Below are 13,900 nucleotides of genomic sequence, written 5' to 3' on the forward strand. Positions count from 1 at the left end.
TACTGAACATACTTCTTTGAAGGAGTTCTCCTAGGGTGGGCGTGAGTGGCAGTCTGACAAGTTATAAATCAATAAATATTTTTTTTATCTATTAAAATGCTCGTTTACTGTAAGTGCCATCAACTACGTATTGTTTATTTCTGAAATCAGTTTGACAATTATTTTCCAAAGGAGAATAGTTACATTTTCGAGCAGTTCGATTTCGTTAATGCCCCAGGCAGAAGGCATAGCCCATATGAATTAAAAAAAAAAGATTCTATAGACAACAAAACCTTCGGGTTGTCTTCATATAAGTTCGTTTTCTACTGTAGTATAGGAAGTTTCAATTTGCAAAGAATAATAAAGTGTATTGAAATAGAATATAGAATAAATTATTAATCCTCATCTCACCAGGAGATTAGGAAAAAAGTCATCATGATTTCTTTTCAAGAATCACAAAAGGAGAGAATAAATCAAAAGCCAAATTTCATAAAAGGTTGAAAAGGTGTTTGTAAAAGATAATCCAACACATCAGGATTACCTTCACTATTTGCCGCTTGCCATACTTCGTCAGCACAAGCTTTAGGGGACTCTTCAGAGAGGAGATTAATGATTTTGTCACACAACCTAAAATTTTGGTCTTGCAATGCCAAAATAAGAGGTCCTGCATCACTTATATGCTTTTCTTTCAAACATTTGACGAGAGTGTCAAACAATTGCTCTCGGTCTCCTTGATAATTCATCCACACGTTCATAAAAACTCGATCACTATCAAAGAATCTTAAGTTTTTGCTTTCGGAAAGATATTCTGCTAGCTTGATAGTGTCAGCTGTAATGCTCTCTTGGTAAAACCTCTCTGGAAAATCAATAAACTTCTCACGGGAAATATATCCTTTTTCAATACATTTACCTAACTTCTCCTTCTGGAGTACCGTATCAAACGCTACGCTTTCTAAAACTCGGAGATTTACAAACTTGTAGCTCAAAACAGTTATATCCAATATTCGAACCATAGGATCCTCTGGAGTGCTCTTTTTTTTGGGTAGTGTGTGAATGTAGTTATCCACGATTTTGCAACCCAAATACACCGAGTTTTTTAGCGCTGAGAAGAAATATTTATTTAGGAGCACCACTTTTTCAAGATCTTCCACAGGTAGCAAAGAGAAGATCTCCAATAAGATCTCAGCAGGTAGTCTTTCCAAAACAGATTTCTTCACAATATTTATGAGTATGGCTTCGTTTCCTTTCAGAAGCTTTTGTCTCTTCACATTTTCCTTGCTCCACCGGTTGGCATTTGGTAGTCTTCTAACCTCCCTTATTTTTCTCTGGTATATCTTATTGATCTTCTTCCCCGGCAACAAAAATCCCATACTGTTGATCCTACTATTATTGGTAACTCATAAAACATTGTTAGAAGATCTATAAAAATAAAGAATTTTTTTAATACCCAACAATATGGTACATATCAAAACTACACGTGACAAACATCTTTTTTTTTTTTTCCTTTTTTTTGAAACATCTCCAAAACATTTGATAAACAGTGATTGAAGGCATTAGTACCCAAAGACTCACACGAGCCGGCAGTTGCGGAATATTGACTGATTTATATATTGGAGTATTACTGGATATTTTCTACAACCACAGAAGAGAAAGGGAAGGGAGACATCTTGCGCAGAAGGGATATATTGCCATTATTTGCTAAATCACAGCTGAATCATCAATAAATACTAATCGCCTTGCCAGGTTAAAAAAAAGATAAAGGAAAAAAACAATAATCAAACAATAAATAATAGATACTGGAATATATTGATCGATGATAAACTCAGGAAAATCAATATTGATCGGGTGCCTAGTGGGGATTATTTCCTTGGCTACCCAGTCAATTGGACTAACTCTACAACGGAAGTCACATCTTCTAGAAGACGCTAAGCCGTCATCGGAACATCATAGGCCTCCATATAGACGTCGACTTTGGAGACTTGGCTGCTTTCTTTTCATCATGTCCAATGTGGTTGGCTCTAGTATCCAGATATCTACATTGCCTTTGATAGTCTTGAGTCCCTTGCAGGCTGTGGGATTAGTGTTTAACTCAATATGTGGGTCTTTAATTTTGCAAGAAGTGTTTACAAAGTTCACTTTCAGAGGAACATTGCTTGTTAGTATCGGAGCTTTCTTCATTGCTTATTTTGGATCAATTCCTGAACCAAACCATAATTTAGAGGAGTTGTTGCTTTTATTGAATAGAAGACCGTTTCTTATTTGGTTTTATTTTTCTATAGGGTTGTTGGTGTCTATTCTTTTATATATTACTTTTCTTGGCCATATCGGAGAATGTGATATAGAAGAATCTGCATCATCATGTGGTGGTTACAACTCAATAAATAGTGCCAATAATCACGGTTGTGTACAAGAAACAGAACAGGTCAGCTCATGTTCAGATTATGCTTCGAGCGAGACCGACCCATTACTACCAACTGTGGCCACCAAAGGTTCAAATTCCTGTGCTACTAGATCTTTTTCTACCATTTGTCTAAAACTCAAGAACACCCGGAATTTTTCTTCAATTCTTTCCTTGGCGAACTGCATTAAGGTGGACAATGTGCTATTTGTTAAAGGTACTTTATATGGGGTAGTTTGTGGTATTTTGTCAGCTCACGCCTTGCTATTAGCAAAATCAGCGGTTGAACTTGTGATAATTGCCATTACTGAACATACTTTAGAAGACCTTAAAAGTTACCAATCTTGGCTAATCATTTCTGGCTGGATCTTTTGTGCTATTATGCAAGTGTACTACTTGAATTTAGGTTTAAAGATTATTTCAAGCTCAATAATGTTCCCTTTGATTTTTTGTGTGTATAACATGATAAATATCTTGAATGGGTTAATTTATTTTGACCAGCTCAACAAATTGACCATGTTAGAAATCGGGTTGATTATTACTGGGGTTTGTTTCATTTTATGCGGTGTTTTCTACTTGAGTATCAACGATATCATGAATGGTAAGGATGGAGAAGTAGGAGATATTGTCACAGACTCTCATTCAAACGTCCCAAGAGTTGTTGTTGAGCAACAATCTCTCGAAGAATCAGAGTCCCAGGATATCTTTCCTGTGGATTCTAACTTGCAGAGCTTCTTAATAAATACTAAGACCACAGCTTATGATAACAAGCATGTTAGACCATTGATAAACACTCCAACACTGACATTTTCAAGAGCTCATTCAGTCTACACCAATTCTTCCATGAATCCTATACTTTCCGAGAGCTTTGATGGAAACAAATTTCCTACTGATGATAATAAAAGCCATTCCTAATAATTATTATTTATAAATCGCATATTTTTTACGTCCTGTTTGATGTTACTTTTTTCCATATATTATGTTTCACGTTAATTTGTTATTTTGTTTTCATTTCTAGTTTTTTTTTTTTTTTTTTTTTTTTGTGTTTGTGTTTGTGGTTTTTTTGGTGTTTTTTTTTTTTCTTCTTCTTCTTCTTCTTCTTCTTCTTGTTTACTTATATAAGAATCTAATTAAATATTTGTTTCATGCTTCGTTTGGAGTTTGCAATCCCTAAAGACATACGTCTCTGACTCCACGTATGTTTGGGTGCAGTAAGATTTGATCGTAGTGGCGGAAGCCAAGAATAAAAAATTCCAAACCAAAATTCCAATTACGTGGGGCATACCTTTGTTAAAAAACCAACAAGGAAACATCGATAATGGTCTCCTCTATTGATGTTATTGTTGGAAATTTAGAAAATTTGTCATTGAATGACTCTTCAAAGGTTTCATTATATATCGACTATCTTGGGGAGCTTGCCGTGGAGTTGAGGGACTCGGCTAATAGATCAAATTCCCTAGTTGTTTCCAACATCAGTAGCCTACTCAACTCTTTGAATGCCCATTCTAGCGAAACTTCAGATGAAACTGTTCTACTAAATCTTGAAATTCTTAGAGTCCTTGTAAACTTCATTGCCGAAAATGATAGTAACAGATTATTAGTTGCCGAGAGCAAAGCATTTGCAGAAGCCTTGGAAAAATTATTGGCGCAGGATCTTTTCTCAACTGAGTATCGATACGGTCAAAGAATTATGATATTATTGGAAAATCTTACTTTCGGGAATGATGCCATAGAAGAAGATGAGGATAGCAAAACAATTGCCCAAATATTCAATATGTTGTTCGAAAATGGCTTGTTGACGGTTTTGTTTAAGTACTTTTTGAGATATATTAAGGATGCCAATATTAATTTGGCTTCTTGCGAACCAGATGAGGTATACGAGTTCATCATTGATTCTAATGGATTATTCGAAATCTTGAATAGCTTTTATGCTTGTTCAGCTTCAAGATTTTCTGATTTGAATATCACGATCGAACTCGACGATATTAACGGGTTGATATGGGTACTTTCGCAATTGGTTTTGGCGAAAGATTTAGATGATGAAGAAGAAGTAGACGACCTTTTGACAGCTCTTCTTAATTTATCCCAGTTTCTATTTCTTGAATCTGACTACGATAAGCTTGATGTCAGTACCGCACCACAAGAGGAATTGTTTGCCCTATTGTGTGGCCTTGAAACATTTGAGCATGAACTAGAGAATAAACCTGAGGATTTCAAGAACACCATGAAGCAAATTAATAGACGAGTCTTTGCTGTGATCGGTAACTTATCTTCAAATTTGAACAATGACAATCGCAATAATGTCGATTTGGCTTTGAAAGAGATGAACACTAATTCTACAAATGGATATTTGATTTCTTCCTCTTTTCTTATTTTGGCAAACTCAATAACTAATTCAACTGATAGAGACGCTCTATTATTGAAAGAGCCACATTTAGTTAGGAAGATATTCGAAAATATTCGACCAAAAAATGCCCCAGAAAACTATTACAGGTTAATGAATTCTCCTCAGACAGATTTCAATGAAGAAGAAAAAGAAGCCGTCACTAACCTTAAAAAAGAGATAACTTTTTTCACTGAACCTTTATTAGACCAAAGTTTCTTCCACTTATTAAAGTTGCTAGTTACTTCATCTGCATTCACTTTAGAAAACGAAGAAATCAAAACCAGTTTCGTCAATGAATTTAAAGACAACTTTCGCTCTTTGGTTGAGATCATTCTTATCAACTTTAATAGCGTATTCTTTGCAAGAGTTAATTTATCATTGATTCTCAAATTTTTAAACACGTTCATCAGAAATTTCCCAAATTATGATGATACCATAAGTTATGAATGGCTCCTTGAGAATTCCACCAATATCATATTATCATTATGTGGCTCGCTTAAAAATGAAAATGTGCCAAATAGAATTAAGGAATTGAATGAGGGAGCCAGAATAGAGATTATCGAGACCTTGCAAACTTTGATAAATAATATAACAACAAAGAATGTTAAAGTGGACAATAAAACATTTGAAGCACTTTTGGACTCATTATTTTTGGAAAAAAATGATTCTAAGAATCAAGATGTTTCAATGAGCTTCCAAAATCTGGCCACATCTAGTGGACCAACGATACTGACTGCGAGTTATTTGAGTCAGAGATTTATCACACTCACCATTTTGGTATCTATTGGTAAGCCTGAAATCAAAAATTTTTTACTAAAAGATCATACTCTCTCTGAAATAGTCAATCTTTTGAAGGTTTCATTTCAAAGTGTTGAAGGAGAAACGTCGCAAGATTTTTTCAAAAAGGGATTGAAGAATAACTTACGAGTTTTCACAATCAAGATGAACTTGTTTTTAAAGGAGCAAGGAGTCTCTGATGATATCCAGGAACAGTTTGACCAATTTTTGAAAAAATCTAATGAATTTACTGATTAGATAGTAGGTAATGTATGTATCAAACATCACCCCCATCTCCCCTGCCACCCCTGTCTGTAAGTACAAAAAAAAAAATATGCAGAAAAAAACAAAAAAATAAAGGCGAAAACATCAATCATGACAAAAGAAATTAGTGACATAAAATAGCCATTAAGAGAACTGAATAATAGAATGTCGGACTTAGGATCGGATATCGAACAGGATTCAAAACCAAGATCCAAGTATGTGAAATTGGTGTCTTCAGACGGATTTGAATTTATCATCCTTCGAGAATTGGCAGAGATTTCACCAACATTGGCATCGATGCTTGATGAAAGCTTCGAATTTAAAGAAAGTAAATTGAATAAGATAGTGTTAAGAGAAATGGACTCATTTTTGCTAGAAAAAGTGGTGGATTATTTATATTACCATAAAAAGTTCAGTGATAAGGACGATGTACCTGACTTCGAAATACCGACAGAGATGGCATTAGAGTTGCTAGTTGCCGCTGATTTCTTGAATATTTAGTATCACTCCACGAGGAAACCTTACCATTTCAGAGTACAAAACTTTGGGTACCATCATGCCTTTCTCTAGCTGGATTTATATTAAAGCTTTGACATACAATTATACACAAGTGGAATATCTATAAACACGAAATTATCCAAGGATTATTCATCTAATTTTGATCTTATAGTCTTTAAGTCTTTCATCATTCACCTTACTTGGGCTTCCAACGACGACATCACTACCAGATTGATTTTTTGGGAATGCAATAACATTCCTAATACTTGCATGTCCTAATAACATGGCAATCATTCTATCAAAACCGATGGCAAAACCAGCATGCGGAGGACAGCCAGATTCAAATGCCTTCAATAAATGACCAAATAATTTTTCTGGTTCTTTGATTTTCAAAACATTATGGAAAATGTAGTTTTGTAAATCTGTGTCGTGAATTCTTCTCGAACCACCACCAAGCTCAACACCATTGACAACCAAATCATAATGGTCACCTTTAATCTTTGTGAAATCGGCTTTATTTAACAAATAATCATAATCCTCTAACTGTAACATTGTGAATGGATGATGAGTTGACACAAGCTTGTCAAAATCGTATTGTGGGTACTTGGCGTTAGGAACAGTCTCTGGTTCATCTGGACTGAAAAGTGGGAAGTTGATGACCCAAGAAGCCACAAAAATATCCTTATTTTCCAATGACTGACCATTTATTTTACGTCTCCAGTTGTCTGGATAGGCATCAATAGCTTGTTGTCTGAAGCGACCCAAAGGTGTTGGATTTTCATATGGGAATTCCGCTCTAGTAGAAAATGCAACAATGTCACCAATCTCCAAATTCAAGAGAGATTGTAATTCGGGAATCTTTGATTCATCAACCGTGGCAACATCTATGTCTTTGAGGCACTCATTCAAATCTTCTTGAGTCTTGATTACACAAATATTTGGCACTCTGGACTTGAAGTTGTTGGTGTCAACTAATTTTTCAAATGCCTCGGCATCACTTGGTGGGTTTTTCAAAACGCAAGCTTCGACCACAGGGAAATCTTTGTTTTCAATATCTGTGAAATAACCGGAAACATCTTGAAATTTTAGAGTGGACCTTAAGTCTGGCTTATCAATACCATATTTGGTTAACGCATCGATATAACTTAATTTTGGGAAATGCTCATGCTTGATCACATCAAAAGCTTCCAATGATTCATCACCAACAGGGACGAAAATAGGCAAATCTCTAACTTTGTTCCATGTTGCACATATTAATTTTTCAATGACATTTTGAACGTCGTCATGAGTAGCAAACGCCATTTCCATGTCGACCTGGGTAAACTCTGGTTGTCTATCAGCTCTTAAATCTTCATCTCTGAAACACTTAGCGATTTGGAAATATTTTGGAACCCCAGATGCCATCAAAAGTTGTTTATATTGCTGTGGTGACTGTGGTAAAGCATAAAAAGCGTTTTTACGCCTGGTTGGCACCAAGAATTCTCTTGCACCTTCCGGAGTAGATTTGAATAATAATGGGGTTTCCACCTCCACAAATCCTTGATCTATAAGTTCCGATCTGATAGTATTAGCAGCCAAGGATCTTTTCTTCAAGATTGTCTGGAATTCAGGTTGTCTCAATTGCAAGTATCTATATTCTGGAGGAAAATCAAACGGACTACTTTTCTTCAAGGATTCTAGCTGTGATGCGATGACACTAGCATGGTTCAAGTTTTGAACCTCCGAAACTTTCAAATCCCAAACAGCAGCTTGACCTGCCTCATCTCCTTTCATATGACGCATCTCGATGGTACCGCTGATGGCAACAGCGTCTTCCACTCTGAATTTGTTGATTTTTTTCACTAATTCCTCGTTGTTCACGATAATCTGAATAATATTTCCATCATCTGTATCTCTGAAGTTTGCAAATAACAATTTCTTAGAGATCTTTTTGATCTTGCTATCTATCCAACCATGCACCGTAACATTAATTTGATTGTCCTTGAGATTCAGATAATTCTTTGCAATATCGTTAATGGAGTGTGTTTTTCTCGGAAATTGAAATTTCTCAACTGTGGAGATCTTTTCAGGAACAGTTAATTCTTTCTGTAGTTTTGAATAAACAGAAAAGTTAGCCTGAAGAAGCCTTTGTGGCGGGAGAGAAAATTTCGCCTGTAAGATTCTGGATAGCATTCTAACGTTTTCAATGTTCTTTTCTTTAATATTCCACTACCAATTTTATTTTGAAAAAATGCTTCTTTCGTTACATTATTAGTGATTTTTCGTCCCAATTCTCCGGGACTGTGTCAGCGATTAGTAACCTCTTCAGCGAAAAGTACAGCGCCATGACTAAGCACATTGCGTGTGTAAAAATACAAAGAACAAACAGACACATTTGATGACTATCAGAAAGTAGACAATACATACCCAGAGGAATTAGTAGTATCGCAATGGTCACCGCCAATCCGAGTTTGTGTGAGTATCATTATTATTGTTATTATTACCCCTTACCATCCATCAGTGAACTCTAATCAGAACTTATCAGCTAACCGTTGCTAGCTTGGGAGCGCTTAAATGATGTGTTTTACAGACTTAGGACTTGTTACAATTTGACATGGGGTGAGGAAATGAATTTAGCCAAATACAATATATCCTTAGCACCATTTTCCACAGCTATAGCATTATATCTGAAGGACCATGAGTTAGGTTCTACGAATGGGAATATCTACAATGCAGTGAGCTTTAATCAATCAAATTTAAAGAATTTGGAAGTGTTTTCGGGATCAGGAGAAAAAATATACAACATTGTATGGGACGAGAGTAAAAATGGTAAGGTTGTACAGTTTGGCTGGTCCAGCAAAGAATGTCTCATTGTTGTTCTGGAAAATGGGACCATTAGAAACTATTATGATTTTGAAAATAATTTTAATGAATTCAGTTTGGGGTTCGAATCAGAATCAATCGGAGTCAGCGATGTAAAGTTTTACAATACTGGATTCGTGGCGAGACTTCGAAATAATTCTTTCATATTTATCAACAACCTAGATAGCCCATACCCACGATTATTGTCGTTTGATAGCCCAGGAGATGAAACTGGGAGTTCAAAAGACGCCGATATCTCATGCTGGGATATTGTACCTCCAACTAGCAAATATAATAAAAATATCGAGATTCTTGTCGGATTAGGTGAGAAGTTATATAATCTTGATGATGTCTCATTACGCGACAGTCTGCTCATTGACGGACCTTACTCGTTTATTTCCGTATGCCCTAATAACCAATTAGTTGCGTTATATTCTACTACAACCAGGAAAGTCTACATTGTATCTAGCGATTTCACAAGAACATTGAACGCTTTTCAATTGAGTGAAAATGAAAATATAAATGACTTAAAATGGTGCGGGAATGATGTTGTGGTGATTGTTTTGAATAATGATGAGCTCAAAGTTATTGGACCAGGAGATGATTATTTAAGCTTTTATTTCAACAGCAATGTTTATCTTTTCACAGAGTTTGATGGCTTACGAATTTTGAATAATGAGCGATTAGAGTTTTTAAGCAGAATACCACAGAATACCGTTGACATCTTTAAAATCGGTTCAACTACCCCTTCCTCTATTTTATTGGACTCAATTGACTTGAGAAATTCCAATAATCCAACTGATAATATTACAGCACTTGAGAATATTGCAATTATCAAAAACTCTTTGAATGATGCAATCAATAATTGTATCGGTGTTGCTACCGAAGAATTCGATCAATATTGGCAAAAAAAGTTACTTAAAGCAGCATCTTTTGCTAAATCACACAAGGAATTTTATAATTCCCAGTATATGATTGAAGTAATTGAAAACTTGAAGATATTGAATCAAATAAGGTCATACAAAATTGGGATGTTCTTGACATACCAAGAGTTTGAAAAAACTGATTTGAATATTCTTTTGAATAACTTATTGTTGAAAAGAAAGCACCACTTTCTCAGTATCAGGATCTCAGAGTATCTTAATTTACCATTGGATTTAATTTACATTGACTGGTGTTGTTCAAAAATCAAAAATTCAAATGAGTTGAACGACGATAGTTTATTGGAGCAATTATTGAACAAATTAACTAAAATTAAAAATATTTCTTACGAAAAGGTTAGTAGGGTAGCATATCAAGAAGGCAGGTCTAATCTATCAATAATGTTGATAAATTATGAGCCAAGCGCTAGTAAAAAAATCCCATTGTTGATTGAAATGGAAGAGGATGAGCTAGCGGTTACCAAAGCTGAAGAAACTATGAACTTCAAGGTAATTGAATATGTGCTATTTTTCTTACAGAACAAGTTATCACTAAGTGACTTTTTGAAAATTATTAATAACAAGAGAATTGCTCTAGCTTATTGGGAGATCCTTATGAAATCGTTGAATAACTGGTATTTCTTGAAGAATTATTATCTTAGTTTTGATAGAAAGTTAACCATTGCCAATTTGAACTTGATTCTTGGATTGATCGGGAAAACCGAGCAAGATCTAATTGCTAATACAAACCTATCTTCAGTGAAGTTGAAGAATATGTCTTCACCGCTTGATGATATTAAACTGATCAATAGTTCCAATAATGTTGAATTGACGGATATTATGATGAAATTTGCGAATAAAAAAAAACTGTTGACTAGTACCATCAAGATGTACGAAGAACTCAAGACCAGCAACAAAGATTTTTCAGATGATTTGAAATACTTGAAACAAGAAGTTAAATTGGTTGAAACCCAAGAGTCATTGCAAAAAACATTCACGAATTTGAATTTCTTCGGCAAATCTATTATTGAAACATTGTGCTTGTTAATTCTTATCAATAATTATGACAGCTCATCAACTGATTCCTCCATTCCTTCAAGTTCGCTTGTCAACAAAAAGATCAAGAAGATATTAAAAGACTTTAAGGTGAGTGAGAAAAGATACTATTTCCTTGTGATTGAAAAATTAAGCGAATTTAAGAAATGGACTGAGCTATATTCATTTGCGAACTCGGGAAAATCCCCTATAGGATATGAACCATTCTATAAGATTTGCATCAAGTACAACGCGATACGTCAAGCGGGTCTTTATATTGACTTGATTGGTGGGTCAATTAGATACACGAAAAGAATCAAAATGTATTTGCGAGTCGGAAACTTTAAGAGTGCCAGTGAAGAAGCATTTAAAAATAAGGATTTAGTACATTTGAAGGAAATTTTCAAACTATATAAAGCAACATCACATCCCAATGCGGTGGTGACCCAACTGATCGAAGGCTACATTAGAAAGCTCAGTTAGGGATTGTGCAGTTTATTTAGACCTATTATTTTAATTATGAATACACCAAATGCTTCGCAAGGATAATAAACTGTACGAGCTCGCTTAATTGGTTGCAGGAAGATCATGAAACATCAAAAGATTACTACTAAAAGCCGTGCTGTTTGGTACACCCCCTCATGTGATGTTTATGTTAAATCCGTATCACCTGTGGGATTTTTCTTTATGTATGTTGCAATAACAATCTATGAAAGGAATGACTGACGCGTAAGGGAATTGTTTTAATTATATATATATGTATTTTTTTTTATTTTTTTTTTTTTTTAGTGCAAATGAAGTGCTTTGGATGAAAATTTCCGCAAACATTACGCGTCATACTCATCGCATGGCTACGCGTGATCGACAATTTTCTGAATATCAGCACCGCAATACATCCACGAGATTTGAAGATATTTATATGAAAAAAACTGGAATAAATTGATAATTTTTTTAGAAAATTTTAGAAAATTTTTGGAGAGAAATTCCAGTAGAATTGAGGGAGTTTTTCACTAGTTGCATTCAGGCCAGGGGGTGATGGTACGGGGGTGGGATGTACGCGTACGCGGACCAAAACAACGCGAAAATTTATATTTTTTTTTTTATTTTTCTTTGTTTTGTGGTGCGAATTATATAATATTAAACCCATTATAAATAGAATCGTTTCTCCTCGGTAGGATTCTCATATTTTATTAATTTCTTTCTCTTCAGTTTCCAACTTCTTATATCAATCAACCTTCTCTTCTTGATTGTTTATCTTACACTTTTCATACTTATCTTTACTTTACGATGTCTGTTTCTAACATCACCAACGCCATCTCCAACTTGGATATCGAATCCCAAATCAATGCTGCTGCTGCTAAGAAGCAAGGCTTGACCTCTGCCCCAACTGTCTCCGACCATCAAAAGTTCTTGAGCAAGCACTCTGTCCACAGAAACCAACTTAAGGCCAAAGAAGCTGATGAACCTTTGCTTTCCGAAAATAAAAGAAGATTCGTGTTGTTCCCACTCAAGTACCACGAAATCTGGCAAATGTACAAGAAGGCTGAAGCCTCTTTCTGGACTGCCGAAGAAATCGATTTGTCCAAGGATTTGCACGACTGGAACAACAGATTGAACGAAAACGAAAGATACTTTATCTCTAGAGTTTTGGCTTTCTTTGCTGCTTCCGATGGTATTGTTAACGAAAACTTGGTCGAAAACTTTTCTGCTGAAGTCCAAGCCCCAGAAGCTAAATGTTTCTATGGTTTCCAAATTATGATGGAAAATATTCACAGGTATGTTGATTATAACTGACGCGTCTATTTTTTTTCAAAAAAAAAAATATCTCGCGTTTTGGTTTTCTTTTTTTTTTAATTATCAAATCGAATTATTAATACTAACTTATCAATAGTGAAACTTACTCCTTGTTGATCGATACCTATGTGAAAGATCCAAAGGAATCTGAATTTTTGTTCAACGCTATTGAAACCATTCCATGTATTAAACAAAAGGCTGAATGGGCTTTGAGATGGATTAACGACAAAGAAGCTTTGTTTGGTGAAAGATTGGTTGCCTTCGCTGCTGTTGAAGGTATCTTCTTCTCTGGGTCTTTTGCCTCTATCTTCTGGTTGAAGAAGAGAGGTTTGATGCCAGGTTTGACGTTCTCTAACGAATTGATCTGCAGAGACGAAGGTATGCACACCGACTTTGCTTGTTTGTTGTTCTCTCATTTGCAAAACAAGCCAAACCCAGAAATTGTTGAAAAGATCATCACTGAAGCCGTTTCCATTGAAAAGGATTACTTTACCAATGCTTTGCCAGTCTCCTTGTTGGGTATGAACGCTACTTTGATGTGCCAATACGTTGAATTCGTCGCTGACAGATTATTAGTCTCCTTGGGTAACAAAAAGTTCTATAATGCCACTAACCCATTCGACTTCATGGAAAACATTTCTTTGGCTGGTAAGACCAACTTCTTTGAAAAGAGAGTCTCTGACTACCAGAAAGCTGGTGTTATGGCTAAGACAGAAAAGGAAGAAACCGGTTTTACTTTTGATGATGACTTTTAAGTTGACTAGTTTTCAATTGATGTTTTGTTTTATGTCATTTGACTTTTTCTTGTTTACTTTTTTGTTAATGTCTTTTTGGTTATGACGCGTTATTTTTTTTGGTTCTTTTTTATTTACTCTTTTTGTGTTTGTGTATTATAAATCTCTAAAACTCCCCTGCTATAATAATTAGAGCAGAATATAAATTTTAATTTGGATATAAAGCTTTTTGATTACTGTAGTTGCGGTGTTTTTTACATGACCATTCCAACAT

The 13,900-nt window shown here is 35.1% G+C and overlaps 7 protein-coding genes across 7 annotated transcripts; 5 read left to right on the forward strand and 2 right to left on the reverse strand. All coding sequences in view use genetic code 12, as the record gives it.

Annotated features, from left to right (window-relative positions):
* Positions 1–452: 452 nt before the first annotated feature.
* On the reverse strand, positions 453–1,443 carry DASC09_062150 (F-box protein; the record flags this gene model as incomplete). Its single annotated transcript, XM_064999799.1, has 2 exons — positions 453–1,359; positions 1,427–1,443. The coding sequence occupies 2 exons, from the start codon at positions 1,441–1,443 to the stop codon at positions 453–455; spliced, it is 924 nt and encodes a 307-aa protein (XP_064855871.1).
* Positions 1,444–1,792: 349 nt separating this feature from the next.
* Positions 1,793–3,292, forward strand: DASC09_062160 (uncharacterized protein; the record flags this gene model as incomplete). The annotated part of the gene is made up of 1 exon (XM_064999800.1): positions 1,793–3,292. One exon carries the CDS (start codon positions 1,793–1,795, stop codon positions 3,290–3,292), a length of 1,500 nt encoding a protein of 499 aa, XP_064855872.1.
* Positions 3,293–3,695: 403 nt separating this feature from the next.
* BEM4 (Bem4p) lies at positions 3,696–5,798 on the forward strand (the record flags this gene model as incomplete). The annotated part of the gene is made up of 1 exon (XM_064999801.1): positions 3,696–5,798. The coding sequence occupies one exon, from the start codon at positions 3,696–3,698 to the stop codon at positions 5,796–5,798; it is 2,103 nt and encodes a 700-aa protein (XP_064855873.1).
* A 171-nt stretch (positions 5,799–5,969) lies between these two features.
* Positions 5,970–6,305, forward strand: ELC1 (elongin C; the record flags this gene model as incomplete). Its single annotated transcript, XM_064999802.1, has 1 exon — positions 5,970–6,305. One exon carries the CDS (start codon positions 5,970–5,972, stop codon positions 6,303–6,305), a length of 336 nt encoding a protein of 111 aa, XP_064855874.1.
* A 147-nt stretch (positions 6,306–6,452) lies between these two features.
* On the reverse strand, positions 6,453–8,474 carry MSD1 (aspartate--tRNA ligase MSD1; the record flags this gene model as incomplete). Its single annotated transcript, XM_064999803.1, has 1 exon — positions 6,453–8,474. One exon carries the CDS (start codon positions 8,472–8,474, stop codon positions 6,453–6,455), a length of 2,022 nt encoding a protein of 673 aa, XP_064855875.1.
* A 257-nt stretch (positions 8,475–8,731) lies between these two features.
* VPS16 (tethering complex subunit VPS16) lies at positions 8,732–11,581 on the forward strand (the record flags this gene model as incomplete). The annotated part of the gene is made up of 2 exons (XM_064999804.1): positions 8,732–8,756; positions 8,841–11,581. The coding sequence occupies 2 exons, from the start codon at positions 8,732–8,734 to the stop codon at positions 11,579–11,581; spliced, it is 2,766 nt and encodes a 921-aa protein (XP_064855876.1).
* An 804-nt stretch (positions 11,582–12,385) lies between these two features.
* RNR2 (ribonucleotide-diphosphate reductase subunit RNR2) lies at positions 12,386–13,647 on the forward strand (the record flags this gene model as incomplete). The annotated part of the gene is made up of 2 exons (XM_064999805.1): positions 12,386–12,873; positions 12,990–13,647. 2 exons carry the CDS (start codon positions 12,386–12,388, stop codon positions 13,645–13,647), a joined length of 1,146 nt encoding a protein of 381 aa, XP_064855877.1.
* Between the last annotated feature and the right edge of the window lie 253 nt (positions 13,648–13,900).

The sequence above is a fragment of the Saccharomycopsis crataegensis genome (assembly GCF_037102585.1).
Source record: "Saccharomycopsis crataegensis DNA, jcf7180000000098, whole genome shotgun sequence".
Lineage (NCBI taxonomy): Eukaryota > Fungi > Ascomycota > Saccharomycetes > Ascoideales > Saccharomycopsidaceae > Saccharomycopsis > Saccharomycopsis crataegensis.